Source organism: Oryctolagus cuniculus, chromosome 12 (assembly GCF_964237555.1).
Source record: "Oryctolagus cuniculus chromosome 12, mOryCun1.1, whole genome shotgun sequence".
NCBI lineage: Eukaryota > Metazoa > Chordata > Mammalia > Lagomorpha > Leporidae > Oryctolagus > Oryctolagus cuniculus.
Window position 1 is genome coordinate 85,839,760 of NC_091443.1, and position 18,598 is coordinate 85,858,357.

The 18,598-nt window shown below is 49.9% G+C and overlaps 1 protein-coding gene and 1 non-coding gene across 27 annotated transcripts in view; both read left to right on the forward strand.

Moving 5' to 3' along the window:
* TLN2 (talin 2) overlaps positions 1–18,598 on the forward strand; it is a 480,480-nt gene that overhangs the window by 459,888 nt on the left and 1,994 nt on the right. For 24 of the 26 annotated variants that reach the window (XM_070054308.1, XM_070054305.1, XM_070054331.1 and 21 more), the window contains 3 exons: positions 13,233–13,358; positions 15,298–15,360; positions 15,453–15,680. In XM_070054308.1, the coding sequence (XP_069910409.1) occupies positions 13,233–13,358; positions 15,298–15,360; positions 15,453–15,680 (417 nt within the window). The remainder of the gene's footprint in view (positions 1–13,232; positions 13,359–15,297; positions 15,361–15,452; positions 15,681–18,598) is intronic. The other 2 variants (XM_070054330.1, XM_070054332.1) reach the window with 1 other exon arrangement.
* Positions 1,683–1,740, forward strand: MIR190A (microRNA mir-190a). The gene has a single exon (NR_162564.1). It is a non-coding gene; the product is annotated as a microRNA mir-190a (primary transcript).

An 18,598-nucleotide genomic window follows, 5' to 3' on the forward strand; every position in this document is an offset into this window, starting at 1 on the left:
AGAACTCACAAGGATAGCGCACAAGGCATATCTAAGCAGTCTATGGGTTCTCTGTGGATGAGTTCATCTGATCCTCACACAAAGTCCATGAGGACTTGACAACACCTTTAGGGACAAATTGCCTTGCCCTGGGTCAGACCACTGTGACTGAGCTGTGTGGACTCTGGGTGGCAGTTTGCATCCATACCAACCCACCCCCTCTCCTAAGTCTGCTCTCGTCACATGGGGGCCCTTCATGTTTTACCTGGGCCCCTTGAGCCATTAATTTCACCTTTGGGAACCTGTCCAAGGAAGGAAATCCAAGAAGGAAAGAAGGTTGTGTGCGTGTCGAGGCTCGTTCTCGCAGCCTTGCGTGTAGTGGGAGAAGCTAGATGTGAGTACCCCCTGAAGGGAAGATGGTGCAGCCGCTAAGAGCGCTGGACTCTGGGGCTGTGTGTCCTGGAGCAGGTGCTCAGGTACCATGTCCCGGGAACACTTGCTCCTTCTGATCACGACGGTGTGAGACACATCTGCCCAAGATGGGGGCGGAGGAAGAAGATAGAGCAGTGATGATGGAACGAAGTCTGTGTTTTTAAGTTTTATAAAACATTATTTTCACAATATTGGCACTACAGATTAGGGCTGGCTCCTGCTGTGGGCCCGTGAGGACACCCTGCACTGCACTAGGTCATCCAGCCTTTGTGTTTACCGCGAGGGTTTTTACAGGAAAGTAGAGGGGACTTCAGCAAAGCTCGAGGTTCACCGAGGATTGGGGTCCCTTCTTTGCGGGTGCCTATTTGAGGTTGAGTGCATCGCATTTAGGGAGGGAGCTGGGTGTTTCTAGAATGCTTTAGAAGGCGTGAAGTCTGTCCCTGCCTGATGACCACAGGCTCCTGTCATGTGGATATTATGTAAAATCATTTTACCAAACCACAGATTTTGTGTCTGTCCAGGAGGGCAGTCCACTTTGTGGTAACTTCTGCCTGAAATAGAATATTCCCCTTGCTCTTATAAAGGAACCTATTTCCTCAGTTTAAAAAAAATCCAGCTCCAAAATCAAACAGTATTTTGAAGTTCATTGCAACTCTCTATCCTTGCTTATAACTTAAAAATCCTCAGGATACTGCAAATAAACAGTTGCTGTTACATCACTGTTCCTATAACTCTACCCCCCAACACAACACACACACGCACATGCGCACACACACACACACACACAGTCTCTCTCTCTCTCTCTCTTTCTGTCTCTCAGTGTAAAATGAACGTGAACCTGCCTTCCTTCCGTAGCTGGGGAGTGTCTGTTGATGATTTTGTTTAAATTGCCCTGCTTGACTAGGAGAACGATGCATGGTTCATGAAAATGCTTTTGGTGTAGTTCCATGTCAGGCCTTCAAAGTTGAAACATCTCCTTTTGCCTGGAATCTCTCAGACTTGAGTGACGAGCACTTGTGCCCCATTTTGAATGCACCATTGACTGGGGAAAGGGGTAAAGAGAGCAAAACCAGAAAGCCAATGAGCCCTGGTGTATGTGCTGATACCACTGCCGATGGCGCTGTTGCCCACCTGCAGGCAGACCTGCACTCCCGAGAGAGCCAGGGGTGGGAGTCGCCGCACTGGTGACCACCCCCCGCAGCTGTCACCTCCGTACTATGCCTATTCTCAAGCTGGGTCAAACCTGGATGCCTTTTCTGCAGGCCTCTGTGTGATATGTTTGATATATTAGGTTGTTATTTAATCCAACTATATATCAAACATATTCCTACAGTGTCTTGCCCTGTCTCCGGGGGTTCCTAATAAAGTTGATAAGGCAACAGGGAAGAGTATGTTAAAATCACAAGTAGGCTTAGAAGACCGAGCACTCACTGCACTTCATGATGTTACATTCCACTTCTTCCTGTGGCACTGGAGACCTGTGTCAGTATTGCTGGAGTTATTGTTTACAGGAGAAGCAAATGATAGTTACTCATGTTTCGTAGGAGTTGAGATGTTTTGTGTAGCTTAGTTTCATGCTGTAATGAATCCTTCAGAAAGGTACCTGGCGGAAAACAATGGAAGGTTCCAACCCATGTTTGTGACATGGGATCGAGGTCAGGATCATAATCCCCAGACAGATCCAGTTTTATATTTTGTTTGGATTTATTTTTATGATGATCTGCAGTTTGAAAGATAGTCACTTTCATGATCAGCTTTTCTGCAAAAATTCAAGGAGCACTAATTATCTGTAACTTTCCTTTCCATGCGTAGTAACAAAATATATAAACCCAATCAGCCATACCAAAACTGTATGGATGTTGAATCGCTGGGCTTGACATAAACCTTGGTTAGGACTGGATTTATCTATTAAAGATAATGTAATGTGGACTTCACTCTGTTGAATTTCCTGTTACAGGTTAGCTTGTCAGCAGAGTTTGATAATATTTAGAGTAAGTCAGCAATCTGAAAATAATTCCATTGCTTAATTGGCTCTAGAGGAAGTTTGGAGTTAAGATACAGAAACTTTTTTCTCATGCATAAGGTCTTTTCGGGTTGGTTTTGACCTCTTTGTCATAGAAGAGCTTGTGAAATTCATGCAAGTTTATTCTGAGCTCTGCTTTCTGGAAACAGAGCTACTGTGCTCCTAACTCAGTTTTTTGGGAGGAGAAAAGAAGTCATCTTAACAAGAACTCCTAAGTGTACCTGCGAATGCACTATCCCCACCAGAGTAACTTAAATACCTGAGAGGAGCTAACACATACCAGTTTTGGAGGTTTGCAGTACAAGATCAGGCAGCCCCTTTAGTCTGGCTTCTGCTGAGGGTGATGGATGCCAGACAAGTACAGAGGGAGGTTCACATGGTGAGCCACTAAGGGAAGGTGTGTACCTGGTCATTTAACTGCTTCCTGATTCAGTCCTGGGCCCCTCCCTAGCACCCAGTCTAACCTGATCACCTTTGCAGGCCCCACCTTTAGACACCATGATTAGATTACATTCCAGCCGTAACCATTAACAGAAGACTTTGGGAGACCAAGTCCTTGACACATGGGCGTTTGGGGGACACCCAAACTATGGGCCAAACCGCAACAGGCTGTGACCAGTGGCTTAGATGAAAATATCCCCAGGCTATATCTGGAAGTCATTGTCAAGTTCCTCACAGGTGCAGGTATAGGAACAGGGTGACAGACAGCAGTGACAGAGGGGCAGTGACATGGGAGAGGGGCGTGACATGCTGGAGCCATGGCTTTGAGAGTCATACAGTGGAACCTGTCCCTGGAAGCCTTTTCCATTAGAGAGAGGCGTCTGTGTGTCAGCTGGACTCTGTGGGGCAGGCTTCAAGATGCTGCCAAAATCAACGCCAACTTCACACAGTGGGAGAACGTTAGTTTGCAGTCCAGTTAAAGTTGTCTGGCTGAGATGACACATGGCCATGGAAATGAGACAGCAAGTTATTGGGAATACAGAAAACCAGCGCTTGGAGAAGACCCTCAGATGAAGTCCATGTGTCTGAGATGATGTGATTATTGTGTTTCTTCCTTGTTGGCCAGCATGTCCTCTGTGACTGATGAATACGGGGCGGGGGCAGCCAGAGGTTCGGGGAGGAGGAAGAGCAACTACAGCATTTTCCATCTGGCAAAATTGTGGACTCACAGCCACGTGCCGCTCGTTGGTCCCAGACCACGAGCTGTGTAGAGTTTGAAAAGCAGAAGTGTGTAGAGATCTTAGCCAACATACATTCCCAGATGGCCCCCCAGCAGTGTAGACAAGTGGGTTATTATTAGACCTTCCTCAGACACACAGAGGATTCTTACCAACAGGGCTAAGGATAGAGCACATTTACGTGATTAACTCCTTGGAAGAATTCTCTTTCCTTTGTCCAGGCTTCCTCAGTGCCCCCTGCCTCCCTTTTATTGAGAGCATGACAGAATCTTTAAGAAGTTTTCCCTAAAATTAAAAAGACCGTGTTAGTGGCATTACTTTTCTTTATGAACACAACAAAGTAATGAATCAGTGGATACTAAGGGAAAGCCACTCCTGAGGGTCAAGTCCTATGAGCCTGGACATTTTCCAGTAGATGATGTGTGAATGCTCTTCTCCACATCTGGACACACACTGGCCTTCCCCCGGCACAGACGTAACCATTTGGCAGTGCCTCCTCTCTCTTGTCACTCGACACTTTGCTTATGGTTTTCCTGATGGTGGCCCTGAGACCAGGCTGGCCTGGTGGGGACCGAGCCAGCTGTCCAGGACAATTGTTCTAGGAAGTTGACCTTGCATTAAAACTAGTAATGGTGAGAGTTCTGAAGCCAGCCCTCCAAAAGAGAAGCCCGTCAAGCTCTGGTACGGTTTGGGTCTTTGGATACAGGCCACGGCCTCCCCCAAGGCGCCTCTCAGTCCAGTACCAGAAGTGAGCCGGTGGCAGCCAAATCTTCTCCAGAAAAAAGGTGGGGTGGGGGCAGGCGGGGTATGGCTGCCTGTTCCACAGGAGCTTCCAACTGGCTAGAAAATGCTTCTGGGTTGGGGGAGTTATAGATGTTGGCCTCTTTCTTTCCCTTAAGGCCATTTAAATTATATGCAGAATGTTCACACTTTTCAAAAAATAAATTATATCCAAAGAAATTGTTTTATAGTTTCTGTTGCAATGTGACCTTTTGTTTAATAAAAGCAGCACTCTGCTAGACCTGCAGTAACACAGAGCAGTGTGCAGGACCTAAATGGAGATATGATACCAAGAGTTATTGTTTGGTTTACGCAGCCAGCTGTGACAGAAGCAATCCTTATATAATAGTAATATTATATATAATAATCCTTATATAAAAAGAGATCTTTGGTCACTCCCCAGATGCCTGCAGCAACCATGGTTAGGCTCGGGCTGAAGCTGGGAGCCAAGAATTCCGTCCGGTTTCCCATGTACAAGGCAGGAATGCATTCATTTGCGCCAACACCTGCTGCCACTCAGGGTGCGCATTAGCAGGAAGCTGGAGTGAGGAACCAGAGCCAGGAATCAGCCCCAGGTATTCTGATGAGGGACGCACACATCTTAACTGCCAGGTTCGGTGCTGCTTCAGCCATGGAAGCAGCCTCTCAAAGGAGGTTCGCAGGGAAGGAGGCAAAAGTAAAGGCACCGCCCCTTTGGCCATTTCCAGTGACTGCGTGGACTCGTTCACCTCTGGTGTCTCGGGAGGAGGGGCTGAAGGAGAGAGGGCTGCTCTGAGTGGGTGGCCGAGAACGAGGAATGAAGGGGAAAAGAGCTTGTGCTTGTTTTCACCAATGCCTTCTAGAAGGAGTTGAATTTAGAACTGTAATGCGTCTGAGGCCAGGTGGATTGAATTACTCCTCAAGCTACAGACAGAAAACTGACCACTTGCTACCTGGAGCAGGGCATCACGGAGCCGTGACCAAGACCCAGGTGGCCTGGCTCCTGGTCAGGGGCTGAGCAAGCGGCTGCGAGAGTGCCCTTCTATTCTTTTAGCTCAGATATTCTTTTTTTTTTTTAACTTTTATTTAATGAATATAGATTTCCAAAGTACAGCTTATGGACTACATTGGCTCCCCCCGCCCTCCGATGATTTCCCTCCCGCCCGCAACCCTCCCCTTTCCCGCTCTCTCTCCCCTTCCATTCATATCAAGATTCATTTTCAAGTTTCTATAAGATATTCGTTTTTAAATTTATAATGATTTTAGGTTATCATAAAAATCGGCAGGTGGAATCTTTGTAAGAATTATATATGTAAAAACAGGGTTTAGGCAGAGAAACAGAGTAGCTTAGCCCAAAGCCTGAAAAACTTTTTTTTTTTTTTATTGTTTCTAATGTTTTTGAAAGGCAGAGAAAAAGCGAGATCTCTCATTTCCTAGTTCACTCCTCAAGTGCCTGGGAGCCGGGAAGTCAGTTCGGGTCTCCCAGGGGGATGGCAGAAACCCACTACTTGGGCCTCCTGGGATGCACAGCAGCAGGAAGCTGGAATCCAGAGCAGAGGCACACTGATAGGGAATGCAGGCACTACAAACCATGCTTTAACCATAATACCAACCGCCTATCCCTGAACAAGATCCCCAAAGCCAAAATAATATGCAGTAGCAGAAAGGGTAATGAAATTGGAAATAGTTGTTGAGCATCTATTGTGACTATGACTATGCTTTTGGTGCCCTGGTCACTCACTGACAACAGACCCACCAGGTAGGTAGGAGGGAAGGAAAGGTTAGAAGTTGGAATGAAGCAGTGCAGAGGTGATGGTCTCAGACTCCCTGAAAATCCAGAAAACAAGATGAGGGAAGGCCTCTCCTTTTCTCTCTCCTACTCCTGAAACTTGAGACCTTTCAGAGCAGAAAAATGGGGGTCTCAATTCTGCTAGCGTGGGGAGTAGGCAGGAAGGGAGCCAACCCAAGCAGCCAAGCCACTTTAAAAAAAAAGATTGGTTTATTTATTTGAAAGAGTTACTGTGAGAGAGGGAGAGACAGACAGAGGGGAGAGATTTTTTCCATCCATTGGTTTACTCTCTAAATAGCCACGGCCGGCACCGTGGCTCACTTGGTTAATCCTCTGCTTGTGGCGTCGGCATCCCATATGGGCACTGGTTCTAGTCCCAGTTGCTCCTCTTCCAGTCCAGCTCTCTGCTGTGGCCCGGGAGGGCAGTGGAGGATGGCCCAAGTGCTTGGGCCCCTGCACTCACATGGGAGACCAGGAGGAAGCACTTGGCTCCTGACTTTGGATCGACGCAGCGCCGGCCATAGTGGCCATTTGGGGGCGTGAACCAGTGGAAGGAAGACCTTTCTCTCTCTCTCACTGTCTATCTCGATCTGTCAAAAAAAAAAAAAAAAAAAATAGCCACAATGACCAGAGCTGGGCCAGGCCAATGCCTGGAGCTTCAATATGGCTGCAGGGGTTCAGGCACTTGGGCCATCCTCTGCTGCTTTCACAGACACATTAGCAGAGAGCTGGGTCAGAAGTGGAATAGCCAGGGCTTGAACTGGCACCCATATGAGATGCTGGCATTATAGGTGACAGCTTAACCTGCTGTGCTACAATACCAGCCCCACCACTAGCTTTTTAAAAGATGAGTTCTGCAGAGGATCAGTAAGCAGGAAAAATACAGGCAAGAGGGTGCTTAGACTGTTCCAATGCTACCAAAAAGCCCAGCTGAGCATGGATCCATCCCCAGCTGAGACCTGCAAGGAAAGACAGTTGCACAGGGCTGGTGGTGACCTGGCCAGCAGCCCTGTGTGGAGGAGCAAAGGGGAAAAGAAGGTTGCACCAAAGCATGGGGGGATTCTTTTAGCATTGAGACTGTAGCAAAGGCCTTTGTTAGAGTAGACTCTTAGTTTGTACTTTTGGTAACTCTTTGGCCCAGTGCTATTTTCTTAAGGAAGAGCGCCTCTTGGTTAAGTGCCACCAAGTTTATAGTTGTACAATTAAATGTCGAAGCTCTGAGTGCTGGTTGAGGGACACAGCCAGAGGGATCGCCGTCTACAGCCTTAGAGAGCAGGAGGCCGCTCAGAGCTGTGTCTGCCCTCGCTGGGTCAGGAGTGGCCTCTGTGCGTTTCTTCCTCTCTTACCACACGTGTTGTCCCCTGGTTGAACTCTGGAGCTGGGGAGACTCAGGTTGAATGTGCACTTTGATTTAGCAAAGCATTTATTGAGGTGCGCTGCCCTGCCTGATGTCCTGCTAGAGAAACATGAATGGAATGAAACGCAATCTGTGCCCTGGCGGAGCTCACGGGCTGCTGGGACTCAGTTAATTGTGTTTGTCTTGTCCAGCATTTCCTACAGGGCAGTCCATGATCACCTCTGTCACCAATAAAAACCTCCGAGCCCCCTCCCAGGCCTACCAAGACAAGATCTGCATCTTTACTGTTTATTTTTATTTATCTTATTTATGTGAATGGCAGAGAGATGCAGAGACAGACAGGCTCAACCTGGATTGAACCAGAGGAAAACCAGAAACTGGAAATTCAATCTGGTTCTCCCACGTGAGTGGCAGGGACCCGAGGATTTGAATCATCATCACCTGCTGCCTCCCAGGGCAGGAAGCTGGAATTGGGAGCAGAGCCAGGACATGGACCAAGGCACTTCAGTATGGGATGCAGGTATCCTGGGCAGCATCTCAACCACTCCGCCACACGCCCACCCCCGAGACGTTCGGGTGACTAGTAGGGCTTCAGCCTGTGGACTGAGGGCATTTTCTGAATTCATTGCCTTCACTTGATACCAGTAGTCATCAGGAGACAGAAATAGCTACATGCATAAGATTAGCAATAGCCTTTAAAAGATTATTTTAATAATCACAATGGCTCTTTTTGTGATCCAGTTCAATGGGTTGGAGGGGATTCAGGAGCAAGGATTTTACTCCCTCCAATCTTCTTAAGTGAGAGGGGCAGATCTGACCGACACGGGTGAGGTTAGTAAGGTTTCAGCTGAAGAGGGGCTCGGGGGTCAGAAGATGAGAGCGCTCCATGAGAAGAGCCTGACCCTGGTGGCTCCTGGTGCCTGCAGAATCCCCACCGGGGTCTCCTCGCAGCAGCCCTGCCCTGCTCTTATCCTCTCCAGTCCCAGTCCCAGCTGCGGTGGTGGTCTGTTCACACATCTTGCCTTTTTAGTGTGGCTCTTTAGTGTAGGAAAGTTCTTGGAAGACCAAGCCAGTTCCATTTCTCTCACTTTGGCTGGTGATGATACACGTGTCTGCCTCCTCTTTCTTTCCTGCCACCCTCACTACCCTTCTTTTGGGTTCCATTCTGCTTGGTGGTGAGAGCCTAGAGCTAACGGGAGGCGCCCCTAGCGGTCCTTGGGCTGTGCAGCAAGGCTCTTAGGCGTTGGGGGAATCCCATTTTATCTTAGGCTAGAAGTAGCCTGGTAGGAGGAAGCGGAAGTACTCGTGCCTGTTTTCAGCAGGGGACGTTGGGTGGATGTTTTGTCTTCTTGGTCAACCTGGCATAGAGAAAGAAACCCGCAGACAGAGGTGGATCTCATCATGAGACTCTGCCCAAATCGTGGCATCTAAACCCTCTCTCACCACCGCTGATGCTGTCCATGTTGGTTTCATTCAGCCTTTCTCTGAAGGATCCCTAATACCTTCCCATCAGAGCAGGTCTTCCAGAATGAGCCTGGCTGCTGTTCCTGCTTTAAAGTGTAGAGATAAAATGGAGAGAGAACTGAAAATCCATGGAAGAACATCACAACCCTTGCCAATGCCAGGAAAGCCTGTGGGTGTCAAAAATATTTCCAAGTTGACTGTTTCTTTGAAGCATGTGTTATACGACAACAAACAAATGAATACGGAACACATGGGAAAGAGCCTGCAGTCAGCTGTGATGAGAGGATTCTATCAAATCTACCCATACTAAGATTGGCACTTAGGGTTCAGCACTGTGGCACAGTGAGTCGAGCAGCTGCCTGCAGCATTGTAAGTCCTGACTGCTCCATTTCTCATCAGGTTCCCTGCTCGTGTGCCTCGGAAAGCAGCCAAGGGTAGCCTAACTGCTTGGGCCCCGGCCACCCATGTGGGAGACCTGGAAGAAGCTCCAGCCTCCTGGCTTTGACCTGGCCCAGCACTGGCTGTTGTAGATATTTAGGGAGTGAACCAGTGGATGGAAAAGTCTCTCTCTCTCTCTCTCTCTGTCTCTCTACCTTTCAAGTAAATAAATAAAATCTTAAAAAAAAAAAAAAAAAAAAAAAAGATTAGGGGCCAGTGCCGCAGCTCACTTGGCTAATCCTCCGCCTGCAGTGCTGGCACCCTGGGTTCTAGTTCTGGTCAGGGCACCGGATTCTGTCCCGGTTGCTCCTCTTCCAGTCCAGCTCTCTGCTGTGGCCCGGGAAGGCAGTGGAGGATGGCCCAAGTGCTTGGGCCCTGCACTCACATGGGAGACCAGGAGAAGCACCTGGCTCCTGGCTTCGGATTGGTGCAGCACGCCGGCCATAGCAGCCATTTGGGGGGGTGAACCAACGGAAAGGAAGACCTTTCTCTCTGTCTCTCTCACACTGTCTAGCTCTGCCTGTTAAAAATAAAAAATAAAAAGGTTAGGCATTTCATTTTATGAGACTTCCATTTTTGCAGTTTTAATCTTTGGAAAATTAGAAATCTGTAGACAGAACACTCCACACTGTAAAAGGCACTCAGGATTTGGAGCCCATAGTGCAATAAGGCTGGAGATGAGACCCTGGAAGACTTGAGGGGCTACTTTGGGTTTATATTTCCTCATCTTCAAAGTATGCAGGGCCTCCCTTTTAAACTCAGAAATTCTGTGATACCCCTACTGCCTTCATCCATAACATGCTTGACTTCCTGTTGCAGAATGAATTCCAGAAATAGATTTCATCTCAGAAGCATTAAACTTGGATGGATGGATGGATAGATGGGTGGATAGCAGAGCTTAATGTAACTTATTTGGAGCCTGTACAGGAGCCTTTTTTGAAAAAAAAAATATTTATTTGAAAGGCAGAGTTAGAGAGAGAGAGAGAGAGAGAGATACAGAGAGATCTTACATCTGCTGGTTCACTCCCCAAATAGCCACAGCAGCCAAGGCTAGGCCAGGCTGAAGCCAGGAGCTTCTTCTGGGTCTCCCACAAGGATGCAGGGGTCCAAGCACTTGGGCCATCCTCTGCTGTTTTCCCAGGCACATTAGCAGGGAGCTGAATTGGAAATGGAGCAGTTAAGACTTGAACCAGTGCTTTATGCGATGCCGGTTCTGCAGGTGGTGGCAAAACCAACTACACAACAACACTGGCCCCTCCAGGAACCTTTTATGTGAGAGAATCTTACAATGAATCGTTTTGCTGTTTGAGCATACAAATCTAGTATTTGTTTGCTAAAAAATGAACCCAATGGAACTGGATCCATTTCTGTCCTGAGTACTCTTAGAGTAAGACTGTATTAGAAATAAGAAAAAACACATGGATTCAATCCCAGAACTCCCACAGTGCTGCCATCCCTCTTCAGGTCTGCTAGCGGTACGTGGGAATTTTATTTTGGAATTAGGTCATTTTAAAAACTGAGGTTGACATCTATTATGTTTCAAGATGTAGCCATTGAGACTAGGGACCTGGAAAAGAGCCGCTTGCATGCTGTGTGGTGTTTCCCGTGGGACTGGCAGTGAGCTGATGGGGTCCATCCTCACTGAGGGCTAAGGACTGGCTCAGGGCAGTGAAAGCACATCATTTTGGAGCCAGAGATGTTTAGATTTTGGTTTAGTTCTCCTAAGATTGATTTATTTGTTTGAAAGGCAGAGTGACGGAGAAGGGGAGAGACAGAGATCTCTCATCTGCCAGTTCACTCCCCAAATGGCCACAACAGCTAGGTCTAGACGAGGCCCAAATCAAGAGTCTGGAACTCGGGGCTCCTACAGGGGTGGCAGGAGTTCGAGGACGTGGGCCATTCTTGGCCACTTTCCCAGGCACGTCTGCAGGGAGCTGGGTCAGAAGTGAAGCAGCTGAAGCTCAAACCAGCCCTCCGGTATGGGATGCAGGACTCAGAAGCAGTGGCCTAACTCGCTGTGCCACAACGCCAGCTCCACGGTCTAGATTCTTTATGCTGCCACATGAACTTGGACCTGATATTCTGCCTGAGGGAGCCTGAGTTTGCTCACTGCCAAGATCATTTTGCTAGAGGATTTCATTTCTTTCTTGGGGAGGATTAAATCAGGGTACATATAAGTGCCTAGCGAAATGCTTGGCACACAGTAGACACTCTTAAAAGTGCATTGTTCTGGGGCTGGCATATTGTGTAGCTGGTAAAGCCACTGCCTGCAGTGCTGCCATCCCATATGAGCACTGGTTCAAGTCCCAGCTGCTACATTTCCAGTCCAGCTCTCTGCTATGGCCTGGGAAAACAGTGGAAGATGGCCCAAGTCCTTGGGCCCCTGCATCCATGTGGAAGCTCCTGGCTCCTGGCTTCGGATCGGCGCAGCTCCAGTCATTGCGACTATCTGGGGAGTGAACCAGTGGATGGAAGACCTCTCTCTCTCTCTCTCTCTCTCTGCCTCTCCTTCTCTCTGTGTAACTCTGACTTTCAAATAAATAAGTTAATTAGGAAAAAAAAAGGAAGATAAAGTTTTTTTGACAGGCAGAGTGGACAGTAAGAGAGAGAAACAGAGAGAAAGGTCTTCCTTTTTCCATTGGTTCACCCTCTCAATGGCTGCTGCTGCCGGCACACCACGCTGATCCGAAGCCCGGAGCCAGGTGCTTCTCTTGGTCTCCCATGCAGGTGCAGGGCCCAAGGACTTGGGCCATCCTCCACTGCAAGTGTATTGTTCCTGTGCAACCTGGTGAAGGTACTTCACACCACTGAAAACTGGCTGAAGGGTACATTTTATGGAAGATCTTTTTTACCACACATGCAAAGAATAGCAACGCTGTCCTTGGCCACTATCTCTTAATGCCTAGGAGGCAGCAGCCACAGCTTCAGTATTCTGTGACCTAAGAACAGTTTCACCAGATTGACATAGGGCCATAGAAGGTCATTGCTGGAAGGGACATTGGAGGTCCTCTAATCTGGCCCTCCTCCCCCAGACTGCGAAGCTCCACCCCAGCCAGCCTGGGACCAGTGTCTTTATACTTTGCACTACTTGCCCAAGCTTTCTCTCGCACTCTCTGTGTGGTTTTGCCAGCCGGGGACATGGTGGTGGTAAATTGAGACCAGAGCCCTGGTGGCCTGACAGCAGCTATGCAGGGGTGCTCAACATTCTTCCCCAGCTGGAGCCTTGCGTCACGTGGCCAGTGAGGATCGGCAGACTGCCTCGATTTCTTTCCCACCACTGGGTGAGCCAGGGTCACCCATCACTTTGTGCTCGGCGGAGCAACTACTATTTTGCTTTTGGAATTACCCAAGGAAGCAAAGACTTTGAGAACAAATAGCCCTCTTTCCCATTTTCCACCCACTTTTTGAACCCTCAAGCTCTGGAAGAGTATACCACCACCTACTTTTTGGGTCTTGATCGGTTATTTTGATTTTGGTTTCAGTGCTGCTGGAACCATTTCCCTATGTTTTATTCACTAAGAGTGTATGGCTCTTCCAGGATTCTGGTCTGTAAAGATAGGCTGTCTTAGAACTTTCTGGTTTAAAATGTGTATAGAATGTCCTTGCTAACAGCTGCTGCCCTGTTGAGTGGGGAGAAGAGAGGCAGCAGATGGAGAGGCCGCCTGGCAGCTCAGGTCTCCGCACCCTGGGTGTGGTTATCAACAAACAGCGGTAGGCAGATGAAGAGCCGGGTGACCAAGCAGTAAGTGGCTTGGCAGAAGGAGCCCTGTATGGATAGGAATTGCACGTGACGCTGCTTTCTTTTGATTATAGCAAGCGGATGAGACCCTGGATTTTGAAGAACAGATCTTGGAAGCCGCGAAATCCATTGCTGCTGCCACGAGTGCCCTGGTGAAATCGGCCTCAGCGGCCCAGAGGGAGCTGGTGGCCCAAGGAAAGGTGGGTGATTCCGGGAACGGAGGCGACACCTCTGGTCCACCCAAGCAAACACGTGCTGTGCCTGCTTCCCTGCATTGCCTGTCTTTTCTCCAACAATTCTATTTGCTTTAACTTCCCCAGCAGAACCAAGGATTTGGCTTCTGGGCCTCTCATCTGTTTCTTGTTAAGGAAAGCATCCCATTCCAGGCAGCGATCAGAGACTTTTATATCCCCACTGCACATGAGGCTATTTAACAATGTAAATTGTCATAGTATCCTGGGGAATGGGTCTAGAAGCACCATCGGCAGGGGGTTTTGTGATTCCGTGTCCCAGCTCCACGTGGCTCCATTTGTTTCCAGGAATGTTGAACTAAATGCTGTCCAGCTTTGCCGTTGGCGCTTGCTGAGCCCGTTGGTCCTGAGGTCTGACTGGGCTTAGATCTGAGATTTCTTCCATCAGCTTCATCTCCAGTCACCCATTCCGTCGGCTTTCACATACAAGCATCGTTGTTTTTCATGGGTCAGGGGGTGGCCAGTACACTAGAGTGGCTGTGGATATGGTGTGGCCTCCCAGTTTAGGAGCCGCCACGCTTCCTGGCAGTACCCACACAGCACAGACCCACGCTCTCCCCACCATGCTTCCGGAGAATCTCTCCCACGTCTCAGCCCTGCAGAAACCTAGCAGGCAGGGGGCACAACTGACAGTCACTCCTCCTTGATATTAAAAAGACTGGGCTGTCCAAGTAGGAGACCCAGGAACTTGTAGTCCAGACAGGAAGTGATGCTCGCCCAGTGCAGGGAAGCTTGGCCACGTCTCAGTTCAACCCACATACCTTGATTCCTCTTTCCAAACCACCGTATGGCGTGCTGTTCGATTCCAGTGTGCCCGTGTCTCCCCCACTGCTGTGCCAGCTGTCTCCCCATGCCCCCATTTGTCCCCTGTAGATCCTGCAGAGTGCCGGCCTTGCTGTGCAGACCTATCACCATGTAGAAACCACTAGCAGATCGCTCAGCAGAACGTCCTGCCCCAGAATTCCTGTTGACTTCAGTGTTGGCAAATGGCTGCTGTGGGCCACCTCGGTTGCTTCACACGAGAGGCCCTAACTCGAGTATGGCAGAGTCTTTATCTTCTAAGGAGCTGATGTATTCAAGCCCTTAAAAAGGTGGACCAGGAGGCTTAGCTAGAATCAGATGAACTGTCAGATTAGATGCAGGGGCCTTGAGGTTTAGACCAACACGTAGCGAGCCCTGATGTGGGGCCCGGAACTGCTGGCAGAGCCCCAGGTTCAGATGCAAACCGAGATACTCGGCTCCGACCTCCCCGGCACCTCCCCCAAGCAGGCAGGTGTTTCCTCCCACAGCCGCTCCCTGGAAACCTGCTCGGAAAATGTGTCCCTTGTTGCCGTGCTTTCTAAACAGAAACAGATCCATCTCCCCGGCCTCCCCAGCCCCCAGCTGCTTCTTCCTTTCCCGTCCCCTGACCAAAGGGTCTGCATTTCCCGAGGCCGAGCGTCTACATTCGGTTGTAGGCAGGGAGGCACACGGCCCTTTTCTGACATCGTCTTGCAGAAGTGCACAGTGTGGCCTGCAGGAGGGTCAGTGCCCAGAGTTCAGATTCCCTTAGCCCTTGAAAGAGACGGCCTCAGTGGGGCAGGGTCAGCAGAGGATTCGAGTAAGTAAAACAGCCCAAGCCCCCCGTTCCCCAGCCGATTCCCAGAAGCCTGGAACCTGTCAGGTCGGCACAGGCCCCTCCCATGCAATTCCATGGCCTCGTGTGGCCAACTGCGAGCCAGCTGAGATGCGTCGGTGCAGCCTGTGTGCAGGCGTGAGAGGGCTGATCCGTTCTCCGATCAGTGCTGAGGGTGGGAGTCCCCAGGAGGTACTGCCTGTCTGGTTCCAGGGCCCTCAGGCCACCCTAGGCTGCCAGCTCGCATTTCAGATTTCTCCATCTCCTCTTCAGGTGGGCTCCATCCCGGCCAACGCGGCAGATGACGGACAGTGGTCCCAGGGGCTGATTTCTGCCGTGAGTCTCCCTCTCCTTCCTCCCCGTTTGCTTCGTGGATGCCCCGGGAGGAGGTGTGGGACCCGGCTCAGTTCTCTGTTGGCTGTCCCCAGGCCCGGATGGTGGCGGCCGCAACCAGCAGTCTCTGCGAGGCGGCCAACGCCTCCGTCCAGGGACACGCCAGCGAGGAGAAGCTGATCTCATCCGCCAAGCAGGTCGCCGCTTCCACGGCTCAGCTGCTTGTGGCCTGCAAGGTGAAGGCCGACCAGGACTCAGAGGCTATGAGGCGGCTACAGGTAATGGTCACTGATGCTGGTGGGAAAATTCTCCTGCTGGAGAGGGTAAGTGTCGCCCACGGGGACAGTCTCACTTCCTTGGCATGACCCATCGGGCCTTCCATCAGCGCGCTCCGCCCCACTCGCCAGCCTCATCCTCGCCACGTGGTCCATGCATCCCGCGCCTGCTGCCCTGTGCACACGGGCCTCCTGGTTGTGTGCTTTGGGGCCCTCGCCTAGAACGCCCTGGGTCCGCTCCTCACTGGGCCAACATGGCAAATGCCTACTCATCCTTTGTGACTCATCTAAAAAGCCGTCTCCTCTGGGAAGCCCTCCCTGCCTCCCAAGGCTCAGTCACTCCTCTGTCCCACCGTAGCCCCCAGCCAGATTACTCTTAATGGTTCCTGCCTTGTGGTCCCACTGCACTTTTTTTTTTTTTAGGATTTTTTTTTTTTTTTTAATTTGAAAGACAAAGTGACAAAGACAGAGGGAGGAGTCTTCCATCTGCTGGTTCACTCCCCAAATGGCCACAAAAACTGGAACTGGCCAGGCCAAAGCCAGCAGCCAGGAACTCTTATCTGGGTCTCTCCTGTAGGTGGCAGGGGCTCAAGCACTTGGACCATCTTCTGCTGCCTTCCCAGGTGCATTAGCAGGGAGCAGGATCGGAAGCAAAGCAGCTGGGATTTGAATCACTCGGACACTCTGATATGGGATGCCAGCGTCACAGGCAGTGGCTTACCCTGCTGTGCCACAATGCTGGCTCCAGCACTGTGCATATTTTTATGGCAGTTTGTGACACAGCCATGAGCTTAGGCACTTCTGCCTCTCTCACACCTCATGGGATGCCTGGGTCAGAGGCAGCCTTAGGTCTGCATTGGCCCCAGAGGGTAGGAGGGTCCTGAAGAGTGTGGCTGAGCCTGTGGATCAGGTTTCCCAGAGCCCACAGAGCAAAGCCCAGCCCCACCCAAGGCATTCGCTGTCCTGATTGTTTGAGTTATGAAATTATTTGAAACATGATAAAGGAATGTTTGGGGGAAAAAAACCCATCGCCTCAACATTGTCACACATCAGCTATGACGTTGTGCTCTGTTCCTGTTGGTAGCTGCATCCACACTGAGTTTGCCTGATTGTAATCATAGCAGGGTGCATTCTGCTTTATCTCTGTGTGACATTTGATCATGTGTGTTTCTCTCCTTGAAGATGAGGCCCCATGAGTTTGTCTCTGCAAAGCTGACCGGTCCATTCTTCATGGTTTTCATTTTTGATGATTGCATGATATCCCATCGCTGGTGATGCCAGAATTTTCCTCTACTTTGGACATTTTGTTTGTTGCCGACTTTCTAGAATGCCACTGTTTTAAGTAGTTTGATGCAGATTGTTTATATGGCTAAAATACATTGATATAAGTTACGTAAGACATTGTAAATGGAAGCAGTGTTTGAACAATTCTACCCAAACTCTTACTGTGGAAGTCTAGCTACTGCAGACAATCTCCCTGAGATAAACCCCGGGGAAATTGGGGATCTCCTTGTTTGTGGATATGCGACTCCTTGGTTGTAAGCACACGTTTGAGGAAAACAGCCTGAGTTAAGGGAGACCTGGGTTCAAGTCCGGCCTCTGTCATGAATGAAGCGCATGATTTTAAACAGAATGCTCAAAAACTTTTGAGGCCTCCGTGGCTTTAACCATACAATGGGGCTTGAATATCTGTTCTGTGTCTTATGAGGGGGCCACATAGGATAATGGGCAGGGAAATGATTTGGAACATCCTCAGAATTCAGAGAGAGAACACAGCACCACTCTGGTCACCGTCATTACGAGCTTCATTGGACACAGTACTTACTGCCAGGTGTGAGCCCCCTAACAAAGAACTCAGGAATTCTTGGTGGCTGGAAGGATCTGTGTTCAGATCCCAGCTCTGTGACTTACTAGCTATGGACTAGCTATGGAAGCTTCTCAGACAACTTCAGAACCTCAGTTTCCACCTCAGAGAAGTGGGCTAATGATTTCTGACCTCCTAAAACCCTTTGGTGGCTCCTGGTTGGATGTTAATGGGCTCTCCCTTCCTCCTTCGCCCAAGTCCTCGTTGTCCCCATTGCTTCCTCTGGATTACTGAGCAGATGGGTCAGTTAACTTGGAATGTGTGTAGCTCTCAACTCCCTGATAGCTCACCCTCAAGCCCAAGCCCCTGCCTCTGGGCGGGGAATGTAGGAGGTTTGGTGAAGCCTTGACCACAGGTCGAAGAAAATCCAAACCTCTGGTGGCAGAGGGATGCACTGGGGCCCCACTCCATGGGCACTCAGAGTAAGCCAGCATGGTGATAGCCTTGAATGAAATCTAGACTCCACGTGGAAAAGCTTGTCTGGCAGTTGCCCCATTCTTGAGTTTGTAACATAAACCTCACGTGTGACTCTAAAAGTCCATCCAAGAAGGCCCTCGACCCTGTGAGGCTCCCAGCCCCCCGCACAGGGGTGGGTGCGCCCTGTGCCGTCATAGCCCTTTGTACCCTCAAGGCCTTCAGCGAGTGCCAGGGGCACAAAGATTTAAGCCACTGCCCCTGCCTGCAGCCAGTCGCTGTCTGCGAGGCAGACAGGCAGCCCCAGGTGTTGTCAGGGCTGCAGCACAGAGCACTCCAGCAGCAGGGAACTGGAGAGTGTGGGGAGGGCCGAGGTGGGTGGGAGCAAGTAGGGGCTGGGCCAGGTCCTCAAGTCTGTGCTGGATTGGATGGGGACAGAGGGAGGGGGTTTTCTAGATCGAAGCAGCAGCCCCTGAGCACCCTTCTGTGAGCACACACATCACACTACCGCAGTCATTCATTGACATGGTTGTGTGCTCTTTGGCAGCGGTTATCTGCAACCAACCTGCAGGCAGGTACATGCTGATGTTGGTAAAAATCGGTGATAGGCAGACAGACAGATCTCACTGGCCAGAGAGCTGCTGTGCTATCATGGGATGATAAGTTGACTCATGCACTGCGCCTTCGT